At 38.2% G+C, this 24,306-nt stretch overlaps 2 protein-coding genes across 2 annotated transcripts in view; one reads left to right on the plus strand and one right to left on the minus strand.

Moving 5' to 3' along the window:
- The window catches only part of MNS1 (meiosis specific nuclear structural 1), a 39,229-nt gene extending 21,546 nt beyond the window's left edge, over nucleotides 1-17,683 (plus strand). Inside the window, exons 5-10 of the mRNA XM_078151247.1 lie at nucleotides 1,919-2,148; nucleotides 2,592-2,808; nucleotides 2,902-3,009; nucleotides 8,955-9,212; nucleotides 12,626-12,751; nucleotides 17,368-17,683. Coding sequence (XP_078007373.1) covers nucleotides 1,919-2,148; nucleotides 2,592-2,808; nucleotides 2,902-3,009; nucleotides 8,955-9,212; nucleotides 12,626-12,751; nucleotides 17,368-17,460 — 1,032 coding nt within the window. The 3' untranslated portion in view covers nucleotides 17,461-17,683. The remainder of the gene's footprint in view (nucleotides 1-1,918; nucleotides 2,149-2,591; nucleotides 2,809-2,901; nucleotides 3,010-8,954; nucleotides 9,213-12,625; nucleotides 12,752-17,367) is intronic.
- Nucleotides 17,684-22,510: 4,827 nt separating this feature from the next.
- The window catches only part of TEX9 (testis expressed 9), a 50,152-nt gene continuing 48,356 nt past the window's right edge, over nucleotides 22,511-24,306 (minus strand). Inside the window, exon 12 of the mRNA XM_020981459.2 lies at nucleotides 22,511-22,936. Coding sequence (XP_020837118.1) covers nucleotides 22,859-22,936 — 78 coding nt within the window. The 3' untranslated portion in view covers nucleotides 22,511-22,858. The remainder of the gene's footprint in view (nucleotides 22,937-24,306) is intronic.

Raw genomic sequence — 24,306 nt, forward strand, 5'->3', positions numbered from 1 at the left:
CTCTAGATTTAAAAGAATAAAATAAAAAGGGCTAAACTTTGCTAAATTTATATTAAATGTTTTGGAATTTCTTTGTAAGAATTGGGGAGGAGACGGGAAGATTCTCATGAAATCCTTTCTTTATCTTATTTTCCGTAGTAGAAAAACCTTGACTCCCTATTTTCAGAAAGTAGAAAGTATTTATCTTTGCCAACAGCCAAACTCCCTTTCCGGGGATCCGAACACCTTAGAAAATGCTCCTAGGTATACAGTGGCCAATAGGGCCTGGGGTCATACCACAAAGTGACTTTCACAATCCATGAATCAGCAAAGACCAATCAATCCTTGGTAAAACATCCCTCTTTCACTTCCCCCTCCCATCCAGGAAAGGTCAGGACGGAGAGCTCCCTGAGCCCACCTCTAAGCGGTCTTAAATGTGGGACTTCCTCTTCTAATTGCTCCTAGTTCCCCCTGCCTTTGGGTAAAGGGGTCATAGTTCTGTCACCTGGTTCTGTCTTACCTGAGGGGTACCAGGGTTCCAACCAGCTCAATCTTCTGGGAAATCCTGGTGAGCCCCGGTTGTTTTAGGGTTCTTCTTGGGAGAGTTCTAGGAGCATTTTTTTTTTTGGCTAAGCAGTGGGGTTGAGTGACTTGCCCAGGGTCACACAGCTAGTAAGTGTTATGTGTCTGAGGCTGGATTTGAACTCAGGGCCTCCTGAATCCAGGGCCGGTGCTCTATCCACTGTGCCACCTGGCTGCCCCCTCTAGGAGCATTCTTAAAACCAAACTGTGCTCAATAGCCCCTGGGGAGGTCTTGTAACCTCCCAAGCCACAGAGAGTCGGTGAAATATGAAAGCCCTTCAGAACTGTCTCCTCCATGCATACACACTTGGGTCGAATATAAAATCATACGTAGCAAGACCATGGAGATGGAGCTCTTTTTATCTAAGCAAATAAAGCCTAACGAAAAACAAAACAAACAATGTAGCAGTGGAAGATCAGCATAAATCTCTTGTTATCTCTGTCCTCCGCCTATGCCACTCCAGCTCCACACTGCAAGTTATCTCACACCTTGATCTCAAATCTTGTGTGTTTTTCCTCCCTTTTCTCCAGGGCTGAGATGGAAAAACTGCAATTCCCAAGATGCCCAACTTCATTAAAAAAAAAAAGGAAAAACAGTCTCTACCCTCAGTGTACTAATACTTGCATTCTAATTATTTCATTGACCTGAGGGTTGAGTTTTTTCTCTCCTGAAATCAAACTCAGTTTCTGTTTGTTTTAATGGATCCTAAGGGAGGTAAATTGAACACTCCAACCTAACTTATTTCTTCGGGAATAAATAGATTAAATGTGGAAAGTTTGAAAAGTTTTGTATACTCCCTGATAACAAAAAGACAGGATATAACCCTGAGTGATTCCTACATGATTCTTACATATGAAGATATTTGCAATCCCTTTGAGCCTGGATTATAACCTAAAAACACTAGCTGTAAATAGTGACATTTACATTTTTCTAACTTAAAATATATTTTAAAAAAACCTACTGTACAAAGGTCTTTAACTTTTCTAGTTGTGGAATGTGATCCTGGGGCTGATGAAAAAAAGGCAACAAGAAAAGAGTTGCTATAGCTATTGTTATTTTGTACATACAGATCCTTCTCCTTTGATCTTTTTGGGATTACTTTATTATTTTGTTTCCCTAGCACTGAATTCTTCTTTCATTCTTGGTATGAATGGAACTTGATCATAGTGAACCAAACACATTTTCAGGATAAAAACATCACAATGTATATTTTTCCCTCTTTGCCTGTAAAGATAAAATTTCTTCATTCCAGAAAGTTAAATTGTAAAAGGTTATGGTACATTTTAAGATGTTATTCCTTATGTTATGTTTGGACTAGAAAGTGGGAACATGAAATAACACATTTTTCCATGACAGAAACGTGATTCTGAAATAGCCAGATGTATGAAGGAAGAACATGAGAGATACACGAAGGAACAGAATGAAGCAGAAGTTAGACGTCATAAGGAGAAAATCCAGTACCAGCAGGACTTAGAGCGACAGCTTGAAGATCAAGAGAGGAAGAAGCAAGAAGCTTATGAAGAATTATTACGAGAGAAACTCATGATAGATGAAATTGTCAGAAAGGTCTATGAAGAAGACCAAATGTGAGTTTAGCCAACCTTTTCTATGTAAAACTCTGCACATTTGTGATTGACTCAAGATTTATTTGTTTTTATTGTATAATTGAGTTACTTTTGAAATTGTCACTACCTCAATTTTGGATCACCCAGTGAATTTTTTTGACAGGTAACCTTACTCTATAGTTCAGTCAAGAAAGGATGGTGGCTTCTGTTTTCTGAAATGAGTAGGACATGTCATGAGTAGATTTTGGAGTACAAATGTATGAAGCATTTTACCAACACCAGAATATTGATCTCTCATGGTATATTTAGATAAATTACAAATATGGAGACACTTGGGAAGTCAAAGATCTTTTTTTTTCCATTTCACTATTAAAAAGTCAAAGAGAAACTTTTTAAAAACATATTTTACATTTAGCTATCATATTTGTCACTAGAAATAGTAACCTTTTGGGTATGTTCTTTAGGGAAAGACAGCAGCAATTAGAAAAAATGGCTGCAACTCATAGATACATAGAAGAATTTAAAAAAGAGCAAGCTCTGTGGAGAATGAAGAAGCGTGAAGAAATGGAGGAAGAAAACAGGAAAATCTTAGAGTTTGCTACTGTGCAGCAGCGGAGAGAAGAAGACCGGATGGCCCAAACCCAAAAGCTTGAGGAAAAAAGGCAGCAGTACAAGAATTTGGTATTTATATACTTGGCTTTAAGAATCAGAAAAATTATTTAAAATGTGTGTTGAGTCTTATAACAATATATTTTTTTTAATTTTCTTTCATAGATTGCCCAGCACTTGGCAAAAATACAGCAGCAGCAAGATGATATGGAACAAGTGAGACTAGATTTATATGAGATAGAACAAGCTGAGTTAGATAGAAAAAAGATCCAGGTAAGTGTTGAGAGTTGGCAAAATGAGCAGTACAGATTATAACATTCTCTAGAGAGTTTTGTTGTTGTTCAGTCTTTTCAGTCATGTCAATGTCTTCCTGACCCCATTTGGGCTTTTCTTGGCAAAGATACTGGGCTGGTTTGCCATTTCCTTCTCCAGATCATTTTACAGGTGAGGAAACTGAGGCAAACAGCGTTAAGTGACTTGCCCAGCTTCACATAGCTAGTAAATATCTGAGGCCACATTTGAACTCAGTAAGATGAGTCTCACTGACTTCAGGCTCAGCACTCTAGAGATAAAAGCAGTTAAACTGCATGATTAGTAGGCCATGTTATTTTATCATAAATCAGGATATACTACGTAAATGGTCTGTTGGACATTTTAATCACTTGTCCACATAACACCTACCCTATATGTCCCTAGGCACCATGCTAGCCATTTATAACATTTATAATTATTTGTAGCAGAAATCTTTTAAAAATTTTTTTTATTGTAGCAGAAATCTTAAGAAGTAGGGAATTTAAAATGCAGAGCATATAAGCATATTTGCTAATGTGAAACTACAAATATAGTGTTGCTTCTCAAATAGAGTAACCACTTTTATTTTGACTCCATGACCGTGGATTTTAAGTTTACCTTCTGGTTTTAAGGACTCTGCTGATCCAACCATTGGCTCTAGAATAGAAGGGACGATGCTAACAGTAGCAGATAAGGCACCCAATGAAACATTGCCGTTTTTCTAGGAAGCCGTCTATTTTCCTATGACTTAGAAATAAGTCGTATAATTGTTAAAGTGTAACAGTACCTAGCTCGAGTCAGTTCTTGCCCTGTCTGAATGTTTTAGTGATTTCAGTGTGATATGGAGACAGAAGGACTTGCTTGACTCACTGCAAGCCAACAGTGACCCTTTCTCTTCTATACTCTTACCACCGATCTCATAGATCTTTAAGTCAGTGGTTGTTTTGTACCTCATCATTTTCGACCATTAACTCATGTCTTACTCGCACATTTCATTGATGGTATAATGTTAATGGGATAGTTTTCTTTTAACTAGAAGACAGTCAACTCATCTCCAGGTACATGAAGTTCTTTTTTTTTTTTTAGGTCTGAATTTTTTTTTTTAAGGCAATTGGGGTTAAGTGACTTGCCCAGGGTCACACAGCTAGTAAGTGTCAAATCCAGTCTGAGGCCGGATTTGAACTCAGGTCCTCCTGACTTCAGGGCCGGTGCTCTATTCACTGCGCCACCTAGCTGCCCCACATGAAGTTCTAATGAACATTTTCTATCAGTGATCTAGTTGCCTACAGTTATATAATCACCAATTATATAGTAGTCTCTGTTTATCACATTAGAAAATCCTTTAAGAAGTCAGATAAATATTAACAGTCTTATTCAAAAAACTTCAGTGGGAGTCTCTTGCATTTAAGCTCCATTAGGAGTATAAGATAAACTTAGGATTTCTTTTTCTGACCATTTCCAATTTTCCCACTTTTTACATCACTTATTGATATGCTTTTGTGTTGGGTACAGGAAGGTTCCAGGAACTAGAGACCTAGAGCCCATCCTGAGCTCATCATGTTCTGGATATAGGCTACATTTTGGGCAGGGGGGGAACCTTGTTAAATTTATTTTAAAACATTGCGCTATTCAACAGGTGTTTGTTATAAATGTAGATATCTATATGCATGAAAAATCATTATGGTTCTCAGCCCTCCAGTCCCACAAGCTTAGGAACATTGATCTTAATTGAGGTATTGACATGCACGCTTCCAGGGGAGGTAGAGGTATGGGAAGCCAAGTTTCCCGTGCAAACCTGTGCCTTGCAAATTGAGAAAGTGCAGGAATTGAGCTTTGAGTAAGCTAGAGGGGTACTGATCCAAAGAGTGCTGAGGTGGATAAAGGGAAAGAGGTGATCAGCTGTAGTTTTCATACAGTTTAAATTAGGGAGCCTGAGCCACAAGAATATACTTAGTTGAAGGAGAGTACCCCAAATAAAATAAAGAACTGCTCACTTAGCGCTAGTGGTGCGAACAGGAAAAAACTACCTGTCTTCTTCATGTAAGACATGGGCTCTCCTTGAAAGAAAAAGAAAAACCAATCCATGGTTAATGAACAGTTTTCTCTTTCAATAATCTGAAGAAAAACAAGAAGAGAGCAGGAAAAAGCATTTGAGGAGTAATGAGGCGGGAAAGGGAAGAAAATAAGCATTTATATAGCACCTACTATGTGTCAGGCACTGTGCCAAGCACTTTATTCATTTGATCCTCACCTAACCTGTAAAATATTCATTTTACAAGAGGAAACTAAGTGGCTTGCCCAGGATCACACAGGTAGTAAGTATATGAGGTCAAATCTGAACTCAGGTCCTCTTTGAGTATAGGAGATTTCCTGAAGCTTGGCCTGCTTTGCCTGATGTTATTTTGCTTTCCCATTTAGTGGGTAATAGCAGAAAACTGAGAATAGAGAAGTGTTGGAAAGAGATGATACTTCTTGATGAGTCCTTCTTAAAAGAAAATTTTGGCAAATTCTATATATTTGCTCAGTTGATAAAGGTTTTTATGATTTAGTATCATTAAGAAGAACTTTAGAGATGAACTTGTCTAATCATCTCATTTCACAAATGAGGAAACTGTGGAATAGTTTAAGTGATTTGTCCAGGGTCACAAAATGATTGAATAGCAGAACTGAGGTGTAAATGCAGGTCTTTTGACACCAGATGCCAAGTGTTTTTCCATTACTGCGGGCTTGCCTTGTAATACTACACTGTTAAAGATGCTTGCTTGACTAGTGGCATGCCCCTGGGATACGCCATCCAAGAGCAGGCTGTAATCCATCAGCCAATCCAAGGGGCTGCGACTGAGTTCACAACTAGACTTCTCTGAGCAGTTTCTTTAAGTGGAGTTAAGTGTCTGAGAGTTCCATCTTGTGGCAAGAATGGATAATTACTGTGGTATCTGGTCCACATCCGGGAAGGAAGAGCTATGCAATGAAGTTTTTATAAGAATCTCACAGTTTGTGACTAGCCAGTAAAATTAATTAGAACTTCATTGTTAGAGCATTAAAAAAAACTAGTGGGAAAGCACAGATAGCTTCTTTCCCAATGCAAGTCTTAACTTTACCCATATAATACTCTTTCCACTGAGATGTCAGTCTTCCTTCTCTGCCATATGTAATTACCATAATCCTGCTTGTGAACATACATACACACGGTGACATGAACAGGGACAGGCTTCAGGATAGCACCAGCATGATTATGTAAGTTAACAGAGGTTGGTGTCCTTGTTCCAGATTTTGCATTTTGCTTTCTCTTGCTCAGTATGGAATTTAAGAATACCAATTTTAATAGGAAATTCATAATCATTTAAATGTAAAGATATGGTGATTACAACCAGCTCTCTGCATTTTTAGTGCCTTCATATTGAAGGAACTTCTCTGTCCCAGACATTCCTAAAAAGTATATTAAATCTTTCATCTTAAATGTTCTTCAACAGTAATCCCAAGATTTATATTTATATAGTGATTTATAATTACAGATGTTACATTAACCCTGTGAAATAGATAGTGCTAGTAACATTATCTCCACTTTACAAATGAGGAAGTCGAGGCCTAGAAAGACAGTGAGTTGCCTTTTTATCCAGATACAGTCTCTTTCCTGAGCTCCAGGGTGACATTACCTCCTTCCTTATAGCCTACATTTTGAACTGGATGTCCTGCAGGCATCTTGAATTCAGCATGTCCATGAGAGAGCTCATCTACCTTCCCACTCTTCTGAACTCCTCTGTTATTGTCCTGGCCCCATCATCTAGTCACCTGGCTTTGTGTCACCCTTGATATCTCCCCTCCCTCACCTTGAGGATCCACTCATTTGCTATATCTTGTCTTCTGTATCTCCACAACACACTCACACAGCCACACTCCGGCCCAGACCTCCATCACTTCTTTCTTGGTCTAATGCAGTAGCCTCCTACTTAGTCTCCCTGCTGGCCCACTCCATTCTTCACATAGCTAATAAAGTGATTTTTCTAAAGTGCAAGTGTGGTCATCTGCCCTTCCACCCCAACTCGATAACTCCAATGGTTCCATAGTCCTTCTAGGGTCAAATATAAACTCCTGTTAGTGATTTAAAGCTCTTCACAACTAAACGCCTTCTTACCATTCTAGCCTCATTATGCTGTGTGCTCTGTGGTCCGCTTGGCTGGCTTCCTCGCTATTCCTCGCACCAGTGCTCTGTTCTCTGTCTCCTTGCCTTTGCACTGACTGCTCTCCGTGCCTTCAATGCTCTTCTTCCTTGACTCTATCTCTTGTAATTCCTTGTTTCTTTCTAAAATCAGTTTTACTATCACCTTCTTACATGAAGCCCTTCCTAATACTACTGGCACTACTGCTACCCTCCCTCCCCAAACTTATATATATATTGCCCACACACATGTATATGCATGTGTTCCTGTGTATATATGTGTATGTGTATATACAGTTATATGTGTATATACATTGGGTATGCATGTATACAAACATAAATACAAGTTGTCTCCCCCATTAGAAGGTCTCCTCGAGTACAAGAACTATTTGATTTTTGTATATGTGTCTCGGTGTTTAGCATAGTTCCTGGCACTTCATAAGTACTTAACACATGCTTTTTGATTGATTTATTGCCCAGAGACACAGAGAATAAATTGTGGAGCCAGAACTCAAACTTAGGGCTCCCAGGCTCTGGCTTGCGTTTTCCCCACTACTGGGGCAGCTAGAGCATTGCCATGAAACCATATGGAAGCTGGAAGAAATCCAATTCTTATTTTATCTGAAATCTCCTTATTTTTAGCTAGAGACAGTCTCTTATCAGAACATAATGTCATATATCTAGGATTAAGTGTTGGAGAATGGCACTTTTCAATCCAGAATCCCAGATTGTTTCCACTGTAAATTCCACAAAGATTTATTGAACAACTTCTAGAAGTTTCCAGCATCCAAAAAAATATAGACTGTGAACACTGGTGTTTACAGTTTAAATGGCAGAGAAGATAGTCACACATGAAATGGTTAAATAACAAAACAAAGCACCATATGTACGCATAAATCCACAAATCAATGACACAAATTATTTCAGAAGAGGGAAAGATCAGTAGTGTGGGCTCAAATTATAGGAAAGGGATTCATAGAGAGATTGGCATTTGAAAGGGACCCGAAGGATGAGCAGCATTTGATTAGGTGAAAAGGTGTGGAAAGAACATTGCAGGCAGGAGAAAACAGCTTGTGAAAAGGCGCTGAGCTAGGAATTTAGCATAGTGTGTTTGAGACTATTAAAAAGACTCTTATGGCAAGAGCAGAGCCTGAAGTAGAGAACTGGACCTGGCGTCAGAAAGACCTGGGTTCAAAATCAGCCTCAGATACTGTGTTACACTGAGCAAGTTGCTTAGCCTCTCTGTGCCTTATCTGTAAAACTGGAATAATATTAACACTGACCTCCTAGGGTTGTTGTGAGGATAAAAGGACATATTTGTAAATTGCTTTGCACACTTTAAAGTGTTATACAAATGCTAGCTAATATTATTATTGTTATTAGTAAAAGGTTCATGTTCAGGTACAATGGGAAAAAAATGTTGGATTGAGTAGGGGAAGATTACAAAGGTGCTTGAAATTTATATGAAATCATTGTTGTTTATGTGTTACTTCTCTAGAAGGCTGCCCTTCATAGACTCAGGGCAAATAAACAAAATTAGAATTTTTAAATAAATACCAGGGAAATTACAGAAAATATTTATGTTCCCTCAGATAGGCCTGATACTATGCATTAAAAGATACTGTGCATTAAATAGCCATATTTTTTCCCCAGAGTGCTTGATTTCAGTTTGCTATTACATACTGAGCTGAAAACTTCCATTTACAAGTCAGATTTTTTAAAGTTGTGGAATTAAGCTTTTAATGTTACTCTTATTGTGTTCTTTTAGGAAGAAATGGAAAACAAAATCAAAAAGCGTGAAGAGCTACAAAGAAGTTTTGCAGAACAAATGGCTTTCAAAGAATTGGTTCTTCAGGCTACTAGGGAAGAAGAAGAAATCTTCAGACAAAACATGATGGCTAAATTTGCTGAGGATGATCGAATTGAATTAATGAATGCTCATAAACAAAGACTGAAGCAGTATGAACACAGGAAAGCTATAGAAAAACTTATTCAAGAACGTCATGAACAGTTCCTTGCAGACAAAGTAGGTATTCTGTTCTTTCTGGTTTTGATATTTTGTCATCAATATTAAATAAGGAAATAAGGGAAGAAGAGGTTATTTCTGTTCTACTTATGATATATTTAGATAATACATAGTCCCACAGATTAAGTAAAAAAGAAAAAATGATCTCAAAATAATAAAATAGCTACTACCATTTCCTATAGCATTTGTATCATTATCTCACTCAAACACTAGTATCCTTTTAGCTCAACCTTCCCTTGCCTGTGCTTTTTATTATGAAGGTTTATATGGTATCCAGGGAAATGGGATGCTTGTAAGATGGGTTGTTAGAACAGTTAGTCCTCAACTTTCCACAAAATTGCTCAACTCTTCGTTTACTTTCTTTTCCCTTACATTGAGAGCACCCTACCAACCTTTGTACTCCTAATGTAGATGAAACAAAGCAGAAATGAAAAGAAAAAAAAAACCTCGCACATTATTTTTAAAGCAATATTGGCATGGATTCAGGAAGAATATTTATTCATTTATCAAGGAAAGGATTAAGATAGAAAGCGGGGCTAGGAGTAAATATTTACTTATCTATATAAAGACAGGATAGTATCTGGGGCTCAGTGCTGGAACTGGTATAATTTGGCATTTTGATACCTTTTTAAAAGGATATGCAGACTAGGAATCTTAAGCTTGCAGGTGCCACTCAGCCCTTTGGGATAGTGAAATGCCAAATTGATGGTAATAAGCTAGAGTAAGCTCTCACAACACTATGTGAGCAAATAGATAAATAGCACATGAGCTTAAATGTAGGGAGATGGGTGAGACTGGGGATGTTGTAGAAAGTGAGTTATAATCGGTACTAGATAGCCGATGAACTACTCTCTGGTCCTAAAATTCTTTTTTTTTTTTTATTAAATCTGGGGGGTGGGTATCCAAATTACACTACAATAAGGATAGGATCTGCAATTTCCCTAAGAAAGTGATACAGGAATTATTATAGATTATTAGAGTGGACACATTGCCTTTTCATTGTTTCAGAGCTTATCTGCAGAACATGGTCCCATCCTAGGACTCTGGGCTCAAATTATTCTTCTTTAGGAAACTGGGCTCATATAGGCAGATGGACTCCATAGAAAATGTCACCCACTTGCCTGGTGCCTTTCTGATGTCTTTTCTTCAACCAATATTTATCCAGCAAGTCACTCAGACTTGTTAGTGTTCTCTGCTGGTCTCTGGGGAGGTCAGGGGTGAGGTGTGAGTGTGTACTAACCAAGTATAAGACATGGCCCTTTTCTTGTCCTCAAGGAGCTTGCAATCTTATTGAATAGAAAAGGCTAACACAGGAAACTGTAAAACTAAAATATAAAACAAAATGAGCATGCTTAAGTACTAAAATTAGTGGTAGGGTGGATGCTATCTGAATTCAGAGAAGAAAAAGATACAAGTGAGCATATGGGTTAGGGAACTTTTCATGGTGCAGGTAGAACTTTGATTATCCTTGAATGGTGGTTAGGATTTAGATGATTGTAGAGTGAGGACAAGGAGACAATATCATGAGCAAAGATTCAGAGGTGGACTGGAGCCTGACTTGGCTGGAGCTGGAGGCTTGGAGGCAGCATAGGGTTATCAAAAAAGTACTAGATTTAAAGTCATAAGTAAGACTTGGGTTTGAATCCTGCTAGGAAAACTGGAAAGAAGTCTGACAGAAGTTAGATTTAGACCAGCATTTTCCATCACATATACCATAACAAGCACAAAATGGGCAAGTGATATGAATATTAAAGGTCATACCTTAAAAAATTTAGAAGAAAACAGGATTGGATACCTTTCATAATTATTGCCCAGGAAAGAAGTTCTTAACCAAACAAGGAACAGAAGTGATCTTAAAAGTCAAAATAGATTATTTTGATTTCATGAAATTGAAAAGCTTTTGCGTAAATAAAGTCAGTGAAGCTCAGGTAAGAAGAGGAGCTGTCACTTGGGGCAACAAAACCTTTGCATCAAATATCTCTCATAAGGGTGTGATATCCATGATATATAGGAAACTAATGCAAATATATGAAACTAAGAATCATTCCTCAGATAAGTAGTCAGAGCAATTCACAGAAGAAAAATTGAAAATGATTTACAATCACATGAAATATTGCTAATTATCTCTAGTAACAAGAAACACAGGAATCCACAACTCTCAACTTTCATTTTATACCCAGCAAACTGGCAAATATGACAAAAGATGTAAGTTCAGTGTTGGAAGGGATTTGAAAAGCAGGCACACTGTATACCATTAGTGAAACAGTGCATCAGTGCAACCATTCTGGAATGCAGTTTGCAATTATGTTTTTAAAAAGTGATTAAAATATCCTTATCCTTTGACCCAGAAATCTCACTTCCAGACACATTACCCAAAAAAGTTAAAGACAGAAAGGTCTCATGTACACCAAAATATTCAAAGCAATACTTTTTGTGACAGCAAAGAATTGGAAACAAAGTAGATGCACATCAGTTGAAGAACTGCTAAACAAACCACAGTATATAAAGATAATGAATACATATTGTGCTATAAGAAATAATGATTGTGAAGATTCAGAGAAGCATGAGAAGACACACAAACTGATGAAAGTGGAGTAAGCAAAGCCATGAAAATAAGATACACAGTAACTACTACAAAGCACATGGAAAGAACCGAAAAATCTTGAGAGTTGTGTAATGTATAACGATCAAGCCTCCTCCCTTCTTTGCAGGGGTGGAGGCCGACCCTAAGAGTAGAGCTTGCTGTCGTACTTGATTGATGTGCTGGTCAGTTTGCTGAACTGACTGCATTTTTTAAAAATTCTTTTCAGTAAGGGATGGTTTACTAGGTGGAGGTAGAGAGAAAGAGATACTCAGAAATGGTGATGAAAAACAAAACATAAATACATTTTTAAAAAATTTACTTAAGGAACAGGGTCACAGGAGAGAATAGAAAAAACAAGGGGCAGGATAGGATGGAGGGAAATAGTTTTTCACAGTATGACTATTATGGAAGTGTTTTGCATGACTACACATGTATAACCTATATTGAATTGCTTGGCTTCTCAATGAGGGTGGGTGAGGAGGGAGGAAGGGAGAGGATTTGGAACTCAAAGTTTTAAAAATGAATGTTAAAAAATGTTTTCACATGCAACAGGGAAATAAGATATACAGGCAATGGGGTATAGAAATCTATCCTGCTCTACAGGAAAATAGAAGGAGAAGGGGATAAGAGAAGGCAGGGTGATAGGAGGGAGGGCAGATTGGGGGAAGGGATAGTCAGAATGCATGCCATCTTGGGGTTGGGGGAGGAGTGAGATGGGGAGAAAATCTGGAACTCAAAATAAGTGAATGTTGAAAATTAAAAATTAATTAATAAAAAAATTTTAAAAATTTACCTCAGAGAGAATAACAAAAACTGGTTGCATTTCCAGGAACGTGAATTTGAAGAAATGAGGTTACAGCAGCAAAGAGAAAGCGGTATCAATGCAGTTATTGAAGAAGAACGACAAAAACTTCTCAAAGAGCATGCTGCAAATCTACTGGGCTATCTTCCCAAAGTAAGTGAAATTTACCTAAAGGTAAATGAATATGTCATTTTGGAGATAGAGAGTTGTAAGAAAAAGAGCACTGAACTAGGAGTCAGGAGACCAGGTAACTCATCCTAGAATCCAGCATGGAACAAGGCCATATTCTGGCCATTAAGAGTGTGCAACCTTAGACTCACGAGGCCTTCGTTTACTCATCCCTGAAATGAGAGGATTAGAGTAGATGACCTCCAAAATCGTTTCCAAACTACATGATTACAGTCATGCTTCTCTTTCAACAGATTGCATCTATAATTAAATTACACTTGAGGCACATATTACAATTCTATATATGCCAAAGAATCATGTTATATGTCCTTCTGGTACTTCTAATAATAAGCACCCAGAATGACTATGAAATAGACCAGCCTTATGAAAAAAAAAAGACGAGCTTCAGTGAGTTATGTTATAGCTATATAAGGGACCAACTTAACCTTAAATGTTCAAAGTTGTTAAATACTCTTTATGTCTATGTATATACACATATGTATATATTGTGACTATAAAGCAATGAAATGGATTTTCATAAACCACACGTAAAACCAGTTACTTTACAATATACTACAAGTACATAAAATTACTTTTTAAAAATTAAAATTCATTGTATTGACAATTTTTAAGATCATTCAGCAGATGTTTATACAGCTTATATGTAATATGCTCAGCGCTGTGTTTGGTACTGTGAGGGATAGAGAAATATAAAACATGGCCCTTTTAAAGAAGTTTAACAGTCTAATTGAGAAGAAAGTGATTAAAGTGCATTAAGCAATTAGCTCACATTATAACTAAACATATGATTAAGTGATAAATTATATGAAAAAAACCTAAGTGACATGAGAGTTTAAGAAATTGATGATGGCTGGAGTGATTCAATCCAATTATCCTTACTGTTCACAGACCACTGTGCTAAGTTCCAGGGAAAATACAAAAGGTAAATAAGTTGGTTCTTGCTGTCATGGCACTTACAGTCTACCCTAGAACATACACTGTTACAGAATCTAATAATTGGAACACATTTACTATTATAAAGTCTAATTAGTGCTTAAGAAGGGTGCAGACAGAGAATGCTATGTGAACCCCGGGGAAAAAGTAATAACCCATCAAGGGGATTAGAGATGGTTTCATAAAGGAAATGGCATGTGAGTTGAGCTTTAAAAGATGGATAGGAATTCAGCAGGCTGAGGTTGGGGAGAAGGGTACTGTGGGCATTTTAAACATAGGAAATGGCATGAACAAGGACATGGAGGCAGGAAAATGCATTTTGGCTAGAGGAGAGAAGTCTTTCAAGATAAGATTGAAAAGATAAGGAAGTTTATTGAGCATAGGAGTGCTATAACTAGATCTATAGACAGTGAAGACCAGGTGTGGCAGAGTTATTAAAATGGATTGGGATGGAGAGGGGAGACACAAGACCCATTAGGCTATTGAATAGTCTAGTCTAATGATGATAGGAAGTCCTATACTAGAAGGATGGTAGTGGGAATGGAGAGGAGGATTTGGATGTGAGATATGTCACAGAGGTAAAACCAACAAGCCCAGATAACTGAGAGAGGGTAGAAAGAGTCAAAGATAACACCAAAGCTTTGAACATTAAGACTGGGTGAATGGTAGTATGTACCACTGAGAGAAAGCAAAGTCAGAAAGGAGAATGTGTTTAAAAGGAAAAAGTATAAGCTTGATTTTAGACATTTGAGGTGTTGGCAGGTCTTCCAGGTAGAGATGCACCATAGATACCATACAGATTTAGAATTTGGTGTAGGTAGGTGGTGCAGTGGATAGAGCACTGAAGCCTGTAGTTAGGAAGACATGAGTTCATATCCAGCCTAAGACACTTACTGGCTGTGTGACTCTGGGCAAGTCACTTAACCTTGTTTTTGCCTCAGTTTCCGTTCTGTAAAATGATCTGGAGAAGGAAATGGCAGACCACTCCAGTATCTTGGACAAGGAATCCCCAAATGGGGTCATGAAATGTTGAACACAACTGAAACGACAAGATTTAGAATTTAAAAAGAGGTTAGGGCTTAGAGATACGGATTTGGGAGTCATCTGTGGAGAGTTTATGATTGAAGCCAAGTTAAAAACTAAGATCAAGTAGAGAGAAGAGAGGGAAAAAAAGGCTAAGAATGGACCTTGGGGAACATTTAACGAGAGGGGGTGGTTAGAGGGCTAAGAAGTAAACTATGGTGTCACAGAAAAGGGGGGCAGTGAGAATGGTCAGGCAGAGAGGGGAAGAATAATTATTTGTATCAAATGCTAGATCAAGGTCCAGGAAGAAAAGGATGAAAAAAAGGCCATAGAATTTGGCACTGGTGAGCTTTAAGATGATAGTTTCAGTAGACTGATGGATATAGAAGTTAGTTTACACAGGGCTCAGGGGACAGTAAGTGGAGAGAGAGTGGGCAGACTGCTTTTCCAAAAAGTTTAACTAGGAAGGGGAGAATAGAGATAGAATTGCTAGACTGAGAGAAGAAGCTTTAAGGGAGAACTTCAGTTTGTTTTTTTAGGGTTAGGGAGACCTGAGCATTTTTTTTTTAAAGCAGATCAGAACAAGGTGGGGGGAAGAGATTGAAGTTGAGTGACAGCAGCAGGGCTTGATGGGATGGGGGTCTGGGGGAGGGGAGGGATGAGAATCTAAGGCACAAGTAAAGGGCATTAGACTTAGCAGTAAGCACAGGATCCCAATTCCCCTGGAAGCAGGAGAGAATGGGTAATGAAACATACTGAGAAGTTTGAGGTGGGAAAAAGGAGCTGAGAGAGCTCCTCTGGACGGACTTTATCTTCTCAGTCAAGTTGGAGGCAGTTGCCTGCAATATATGTGGGGGCAGCTGGGCCTTTGAAAAAGGTTTGAGCAGTTTTTGTGGGGAGTGAAAGAGGGAATTTATGAGTAGAATAAAAGTATTGCCAATACACAATAAGTTTATATTATATTTGTTGTTCAGTCATGGTTGACTCTTCATGACCACACTTGGCAGAGATACTGGAGTGGTTTGCCATTTCCTTCTCCAACCCATTTTACGGAAACTTTAGGCAGACAGGGTTCAGTGACTTGCCCAGGGTCACATAGCTAGTAAATGTCTGAGGCCAAATTTGAACTCAGGAAGATGAGTCTTCCTGACTTTAGACCTGGAACTCTATCCACTGTACCACCTACCTGCCCTGTGCCACCTTAATTTTGTAGCTACTCAGCAGCCTAGAAGTGGGAATCCATGAATTAGATGGTAAAGGTTACCACAAGTTAAGAATTAATGAGCCGGTGGAAAATGATGCAAAGTGTAAAGCGGGTAAGGACGGTGGGTGGTGGCTCCCAAATCAGTCTTTTAATTAAGAAAAGCATTATTGATAATGCCTTTTCTGCATCACTGTCACTTTCCAGCCACCCTCCCCCATGATCTCATCCCCTGCAGACAGCCAAAACATTAGCCAAGCACATGAAGACAGTTAAAACTAGAGAGGGTTAATGAACTGGAAGAATCAGGAGGGGTTCAAGGAACTGAAGATCATAATCAGTATGAAGAGCAAGTTTCTCATGCATGAGGGGAATTGGAGGAGCAGAAGGATAGGAAGTCGTGGGTAGAGAAGAACATTTCGAAGGTCAGGATCTTGGAGGGAATATAGTACAATTCTATGAAGTGGTGAGACATCCAAGGTGTAATTGTATTTGTGTGTGATTAAGCTCCAGCCTTGGAGTCAGGAGGACTCAAGTTCGAATGCGGCCTCAAACACTTGACACTTACTAAGTGACCCTGGGCAAGTCACTTAACCTTGATTACCTCACCAAAGAGAAAAAGAAAAAAAAAAGAATAAGCGATACAGGTTCTGTATTAATGGGATTGGAGAACCATGAGGACACATTGTAAATGGCATGTTGACAGTAGAGAGGAGAGGGATTCTTCAAACAGTAGGCAGTAGAGTAACTTGTAGAATAAGCCAGGGAAGAGGAACCAGGTGCTTCTCTCCCAGTCCTTTTATTAGGATGAGGTATCTTGGAAACCAAAAAGGAGGGGTCAGTTTTCTCAGCCCCAGTTCTGTATAAGTGTCCTTTAGTAATATATTCCATGATTGCTTATGTAAGTGAGGCAAGGAGGACCAGAATCCTTGAAGTTCAAAGTGCCCTCCCCTGTCTCATATCAACACTCTGTCACCATTTTAGGGGGAGTGAGGAAGGATGCAAAAGATCCCACTACTATATAGGTAGAACTAGGTAACATACCTATGGTGTGGTAGTAGGAGGAGTGGGGAAAGGGGAAGGAGAAGGGACTAGCTTCTCATTCTAAGAGCCTTGGCTTGGCAGTTCCTTGTTTGTATTGCTAAATTAGGAAATTCAGTATAAACTATCCAGATATCCATTTCTTGATTGATTAATTCCAGAAATTCATAATTTTTCTGAGTAGATTACTTTGATATTGGATATACCTTGGAGAAGTCACTTAACTTGCCTCTTTGGACCTCACTTTCTTCATCTATCAAATGAAGGATTGGGCTAAATGATCTCTATGGAATTTTTAGTTCTAAAAGTCAGTTTGTTATTTTTGAGTACCAGAATATTTCACTAAATGTACAGATTTATGAACAAAGTGTTTTCCTTTTAGGGAGTAATTAAACATGAGAAAGATGTTGATATGCTTGGTGAAGCATTTAGGAAAGCATATCTGAAAAGCGACAGACCATTAGGAGACAGCTAAAGTCATCAAGAGTTGGATTGTTTATATCACCACTAGATGTCAGCCTGACTTCTGTATCAGTTTGACAGTCGTCTTGGTAAGAGTCCTTCAAACATTTGGATTTTTTAAACTATTATAGTATCTGACAATTCCCATATATCCAGTCTGTAAGAATACAGTTTTGTCTTCTTTGTCAATAAATTATTGAAAAAAGGATTATATTAAACATCTCATTTACTCTTAAGACTTTTGTTTTTATTTAATAATTAACAAAACACTAGGAAACAGCTCAGTTGCTTTTTAAATTCACAAATGATCTCTAATAAGGAATAAACTGTTTCGACTAAGATACGGTCAGTATTCATGGGGAAGGAAAGGGAATACATGTTCATGAAAAACAAATACATTGATAAAGTATTTTTGTTTTCTTAAATGTCTTCTATCCAAAATAAAGTGAAAACTGTCATTTATCTGACTTATGCAGAATTTATTCTAGCAATTCAGTAGACTGTTTTTCATAAAATATTTACTTGTGATTATATTAAAAAGCATATTAATTAAAATTTTAATGTTTTCCTGTGGATTAATCCAACTGTGAACCAAAAATGAATTGTTAAAACATTTCAGCTAAGCATCAGTTTTCCATCTTGCGTGTTTATACCTGATTATTATGTTGCTATATAAAGTAACATTATCTGATGCCTCATCTTAGTTATGGGGGTGACCCTGTACCTGCAGGTTGCAAACTCTGGCTACTACTATCGATTAGGAACAAAACAACATTCCTCTGAGGTTAGATCTTTGAAGACTAGGGCACATTGGGCCAAACATGGAGGCAAAACATTGCCTCAGGCAATAACACAACCCACTCTGAAAGCACACAACACCTCAGGGGACGGATAGAGATGCCATTTATACTTAAGGATGGAAACCTCTGGTCCCTTGCTCATTAAGGAACCACCTTCATCAACCAACTTATATTAAGCAACTATGGACCACAGTATGACTCAGGACACTTGGCCACTCAGTAACAACCAAGGGTCCCAAACGGGCAAGCAACTTTTTTTCAAAAGTGGAATAGCGAATGGCTCCAAAAGCCTAATAGTCATTGAATCTAGCTGATGCCCAGGGCCTGTGATACCTCGGCCTCCATAATGACAAGGTCAGGAGTTATTACAGTAATGCACATAACATCTTTATTCTCCTGATAATCTACTGTCAGTTGCCAGATACCATATTCTTCTTGGCTTGCCATTTTTCTTTGTTGTTGTTATTTTGTTTGTTTGTTTTTGGTGAGGCAATCAAGGTTAAGTGACTTGCCCAAGGTCACACAGCTAGTATGTGTCAAGTGTTTGGTCTGAGGTCGGATTTGAACTCAGATCCTTCTGACTTCAGGGCCGGTGCTCTATTCACTGCACCACCTAGCTGCCCCTTCACTGGCCATTTTGTAAGAGGAATCTGTATAACCAAGTATTCCAGCCTTCTTCATTTTTGTTAGTAAAAGTGAAAGGTCTTTTACCTTCCTAACCCACTATTGTTTATGAGGGGAGGGACACCTCCAAGGGCTGCATTTATTCACAGTGACCAGTGAGAAGCTAGTGTAAGCATCTGTACCAGCACTGATTCCCAGTCAGTAACTGTGACTGGCCTCCACAGTGTATAGACATGCAGCCCTTCATTCCTGAATAGCGCTCCCAGTGCCCCATCCACAGCCAGCACCATTCCTACCACACCTTCCTCTCCTCTCTTCCTTTCCAATGCTATAGCTGAGAACAATAACCAACTCCACTATTCCTGGAAAGGACATGTCAGTAATCGCCTGATGATTTCAGTCACTATCCCCGTGACTTGCCTGACCAAAACACTCCTTGGCCATCACTCCCCTGTATGTGCTGTGCTCCCCTATTAGAATATAAACTCTTTGAGGGCAGGGACCGTTTTGCTTATTTGTGTATCCCTGGTGCTTAGTGCGAGTGTTCATTTATTCATATCCTTTGACCACTTATCTCTTGGTTCCGGGTCATATAATTTTATTACTTTCCTAAATACCTTGGCGATCAGAACTTTATTGTCTTTGATGCAAAGGCTTACCCCTCCCCCCGCCTCAGTTATGAAGGTCTCCTTTCTTATCCTGGCTGCATTGATTTAATTTTTGCAAGTTTTAAATCTTCATGTGTAGCAACCCCTCTGGAACTACTCCCCTAACTCCACTTGAAACAGTGGTGCCCTAGAAGAGGGTTCTGGGGCTAACCTGAGGGACTGAGATCTAGCACTGTTACACATGAGCCTTCAAATGGTGTGCTTTCCATTTCATATCAGCCTCAATTAGCTTTTAGGAAAAAATATTTTTGCTAAGGTAGTCTAATAAAAACAGTTGGTACAAAATATCCTCCCAAAATTTTTCACACAAAAATATCCCTGGGGAATAAGGGCTCAGGCTTGATATAAGGGTGCGGCACAAATGTAGGGAACACATATGACCAAAGGATAAATTCAGCTCCTTGTTACTAGCAGCCCTTTATTTCCTTTGGGTAGCCCTTATGAAGTTACTCATAAGTGTAACTCTGCTGAGCTACAAAGTCTGTTGCACCACAGGAGGTCACATATTTCCATGAAGCTACTTCTTCCCTCAGGTGGCTATCTTTCTTTATCCATCTGTCTGTTTGTCCATGTCTGTCCTCAGTATGTGTGTGTGTGTGTGTGTGTGTCTGTGCCATGTTGGATACATGATCTCTATTTGGTCTCTTTCCAATAACATGGTCCATGGTGGTGATTGTAGAGTGATGGGGGGTGACATATTACACTCTCTCACCTTCTTGGGGCCCTCTGGTATAGGAGAAATGAACTGCCTCTTTCAGGGACCTCCAGGTCCCTTTAAGGTACCTCCGCTGCTTAAATGGATTAGCATTGGACTTGAAGTCTTTGTAAATAAAATGAGGAGCATTTCTAATTCTCTTTGACAATCACAAGATGTTTCCTGTGTGGCACCATCTGTTTTCATACATCGATTTAAGCACTTTAATTCTTTCAGATTTAGTACATATTTATACCTAGCCTACATTTTTGATTAATTCAGTAAAGGTATCTGGATCTTTTGAGATTAATTGGAGTAGGGGGTAGAGCTTTACCTTTACACATATAACCAAAATTGTCTCATCTCTTATGAAGACATCAGCCCATATTTGGTTGACTTCTCCTTCAGACATGGTTATGGCCAAGTGAAGGTCATTCCATTTTTTTTTAAAGACATGATCTTTCATATTTAGTTTACATATCCATTTGGAATGTGTTATGTGAACTAAAATGCTGCTCTAAAACTCTTTTGTTCAAAACTGCTTTCCAGTTTTTCCAGAACTTCAGTCTTTCTTCCAAGTAGTTTATGCTTCTGGGATTATCAGGCAGGGGACTAAAGAAATCATTTCTGATCCTTACTTAGCTCATGTGTTTAATAGGTCTATTTTTCTGGTTTTTTTAACCAGTAGCAAATCATTCTTAAGATTACTTACTTATAATAATAGTTTGAGGTCTTGACGTGTACTATTTCACCTTATTTTCATTATTTCCCTTTCAATTTGGTACTTTTTTTTTTCTCAAGGCGAATTTTATTATTTTGTCTGACTACAAAGTACACCCTTAGTAGACTGATATAATTCTAAATTTTGCAAATTAACTTAGGTAGCTTCATCAGTTAGATTATTACAGTCTAACCATGATCAATTAAAATTCTACCCATTATTTATGTTCCATTGTTTCTGTGAAGTGTTTTACTTGTATTTGTCTTGAGTGTCTTAGATTGACTACCAGATAGATACTTTATATATTTTGTAGGTTTTTTAGGATGGTATCTCACATATCCTGGTTTTTGTTATTTCTGTATAGAAATTTATGGATTTACTTTATCTCTCACCCTCTTAATTCTTCAACCTATTATTTTTAGATTAGTGTTATCCTTACATTATTACCAATAAACAAATATTTGTGACTTATTTGCTTTAAAAGCTGTCTTGCTGGGTGGTGTGTTTCAAATTGGAGTTCTTCACGAGCTCATGATTTCATCAGATTTCCCCCAGATAACCTGCAATTCCTGAGGAGTAGTTAACTATGTAAATGTCACCTGTAGCCCAGGGCCCTCAAAGGCTCTAGACTCACATGAACTGTGTTCAATCTGAGGGAGCCTAACCACAGAGGCTTCACATTCTCCTTTTGTTTCTAACCCTTCTCCAGAATGAACCACCAGAAAAGGGTGACATTATGGAAATATTTCTCTGGGTACCTGCCACTCAACTCATTAATTCTAGAACTCATAAACTCTTGAACTTGGGGCTATATATGAAACTGTCAAACCTGTTGCTTCTCAGGAAATCTGCTTTCTCTGGATTGCTGCCTGGTGAATTAAAAATCCTCTACAAGGTAGGTTGGCATTCAGGGATCTTCCCTCTTATGCTGAGTGCAGCAAACACATCCATCTCTCACTGCCATGTTCTTCTGCTATGGGTTGATACTGTTGGGGGGTGGGAAAGAGAGAGGAGAAGAAATCCCCTCCTCCACTATATTCTGGTCTGGAAGTCCAAGGAGAGAAACTGCATGAAAAGGGGACTTGGGGGTGGCCCGGTCTACATTTCACTCTTAAGAGACCACAGGAAAGGCAGTTTCTGTGAAAAAAGTCTATTTTCCTGAACCTTAGACAACCATCAAGAGGCAGTTCCAGTCACTGGGGACCAATCAGTGGAATTCCCTGTGTCCTTTCCTTAAAGCGCTATGGTCCAAGTCTGGCTCCCTGGAAGGTGCTCCTCCCTTCTGACAAAGGCCTTTGCTCTATTATCTCAAGTTAACTAGTAGAACTCATCATACTGATGAGAGGTTCTCCCCATTATATTAACATAAGAAATTTGTATTTTTATTGGGATGTTAAAATAACTTAGAAATTCAAATAAGTGCTGTAATTTGATAATGGACTAGCTTTGAAGAAGATGTTGCTGAACTTCCTTGTAACTATTATAATTTAAAATTCAAGATATTGAAAGAAAACTGTCACTACTAGTACCTTTAAGAATAGAAAGTATCCAAATGAGCTAATGTGCCTGTAACATCTCTACATCTCTGAGCGATAACACAATCCTTAAAGTGTATTTTATGTAGTGATAAATCTTTTCTGTGCTATGTAAATTTTCGTATAAAATAATCAAATAACTAACTTAAAATCTAAGGAAACTTTAGAATTCTCCTCTATATGTCAGAAACTATCATTTTTTTGCATGTGAATGTAGTTTTTACACAGTCCACCCACAAAATCCACTGGATTGCTGAAAATATTTTAATACTCAACCTCACAAATAAAGTAAATACTTCCAATTTATCAGGCACACAGAATTTTCTTGTAGGGAAGATTTTGGGGGGAAGTATTTGAGGTATATTAAATTTATTTATTTCCCCATTCAAGTGCCTTCATAAATTCCTCTTCAGTGAAAGACAGCATCTTAGCGGCTTCAATATGCATCTGTTAAATAAACATTGTTTAATTTAGTAGCAATTAGGAATGAGTAGATCACGGAGTAATTTGAAATATGTTCAATATGAACATAAACAATAAATACCATCCTGGAAAGCAATTTTGAATTGTACTTTTTAAAATAACAACTATATCCATACCTTTTAACTGAGAGATCCCACTGTTAAAGAAATATACACAAGAGAGGTCAAAGAAATAAAATAAATGTTGTATATATACCAAAATACTCCTAGCAGCACTTTTTGTGGTAGCAAAGCACTGGGGGAAAAAATGCATGCCTATCACCTAGGGAATGGATACACAGAATATCACTGTGCTGTAAGGAATAATATAATGAATTCAGAAAAGCAGTGAAGGAAGGCATGAACTGATGATAGGTGAAGGAGCAGCAAGAAGGCAATACCGACAATGACCACAACAATATAAATGAAAAGAATGCCATGTAATGATAATATAACCAAGGTCAGCCTTGAAAAAGAGATGAGAAAACTCAAAGGCAGGTTTGGTCAGAAAGACCCGAGTTCAAATGCAGCCTTGGACATTTAGATGTATGACCCTGGTAAACTCACTTAACCTCTGTTTGTCTGTTTCCTCATCAGTATAATAGGGATAACAACGCTCACTTCTCAGGGTTAGGAGGATTAAATTTTAAAGCACTTAAGCACAGTGCCTGACACATTAGCAGGTGCTTTGACAAATGCTTGTTTCCTTCCTCCCTTGTTCCCATTTCTTTGCAGAGCTGGGGGACTATGGATATAGCACATTGTTTCCATTGTCAGATTTAATTTATTGTTGGTCAGTTTGCTAAATTGTTTTTTTTTCCCATCTTATTATAAAGGATGGTGCACTGAAGAGTGGGGGGAGAGGGCTGTATTTGAAATAAACTTTATGTAAGAATAAAAGCCATCAATAAAAACAAAAAATTATAAATAAAACCAAAAAATGACTGTTGTTCAGTCATGCCTGACTCTTCATGGCCCTATTTGGGGTTTTCTTGGTAGAGATACTAGAGTGGTTTGTCATTTCCTTCTCCAGGTCATTTTATAGATAAGGAAACTGGGGCAAACAATGTTAAGTGACTTGCCCAGGGTCACATAGCTAGTAAGCATCTGAAGCTGAATTTGAACTCAGGTCCTCCTGACTCCAGGCTGGGTACTGTACCCACTGGGCCACCTCGCTGTCCTAAAAACTGACTAGAGATTATCAATATCAGTGAGAAAAAAAATATTACCTGCCTGTCACTTGAAACTAGCATTGATGAAGGAATTTAGTTTTTTTCTTACTCAGGACCACATTATTTTAATTTCTCCTTAGAAAAAAATAGGGATTATAGAAAACTATAATCGCTACAACTGGTT

Source organism: Phascolarctos cinereus, unplaced genomic scaffold (assembly GCF_003287225.1).
Source record: "Phascolarctos cinereus isolate Bilbo 61053 unplaced genomic scaffold, phaCin_HiC Scaffold_3;HRSCAF=262, whole genome shotgun sequence".
NCBI classification, from domain to species: Eukaryota; Metazoa; Chordata; class Mammalia; order Diprotodontia; family Phascolarctidae; genus Phascolarctos; species Phascolarctos cinereus.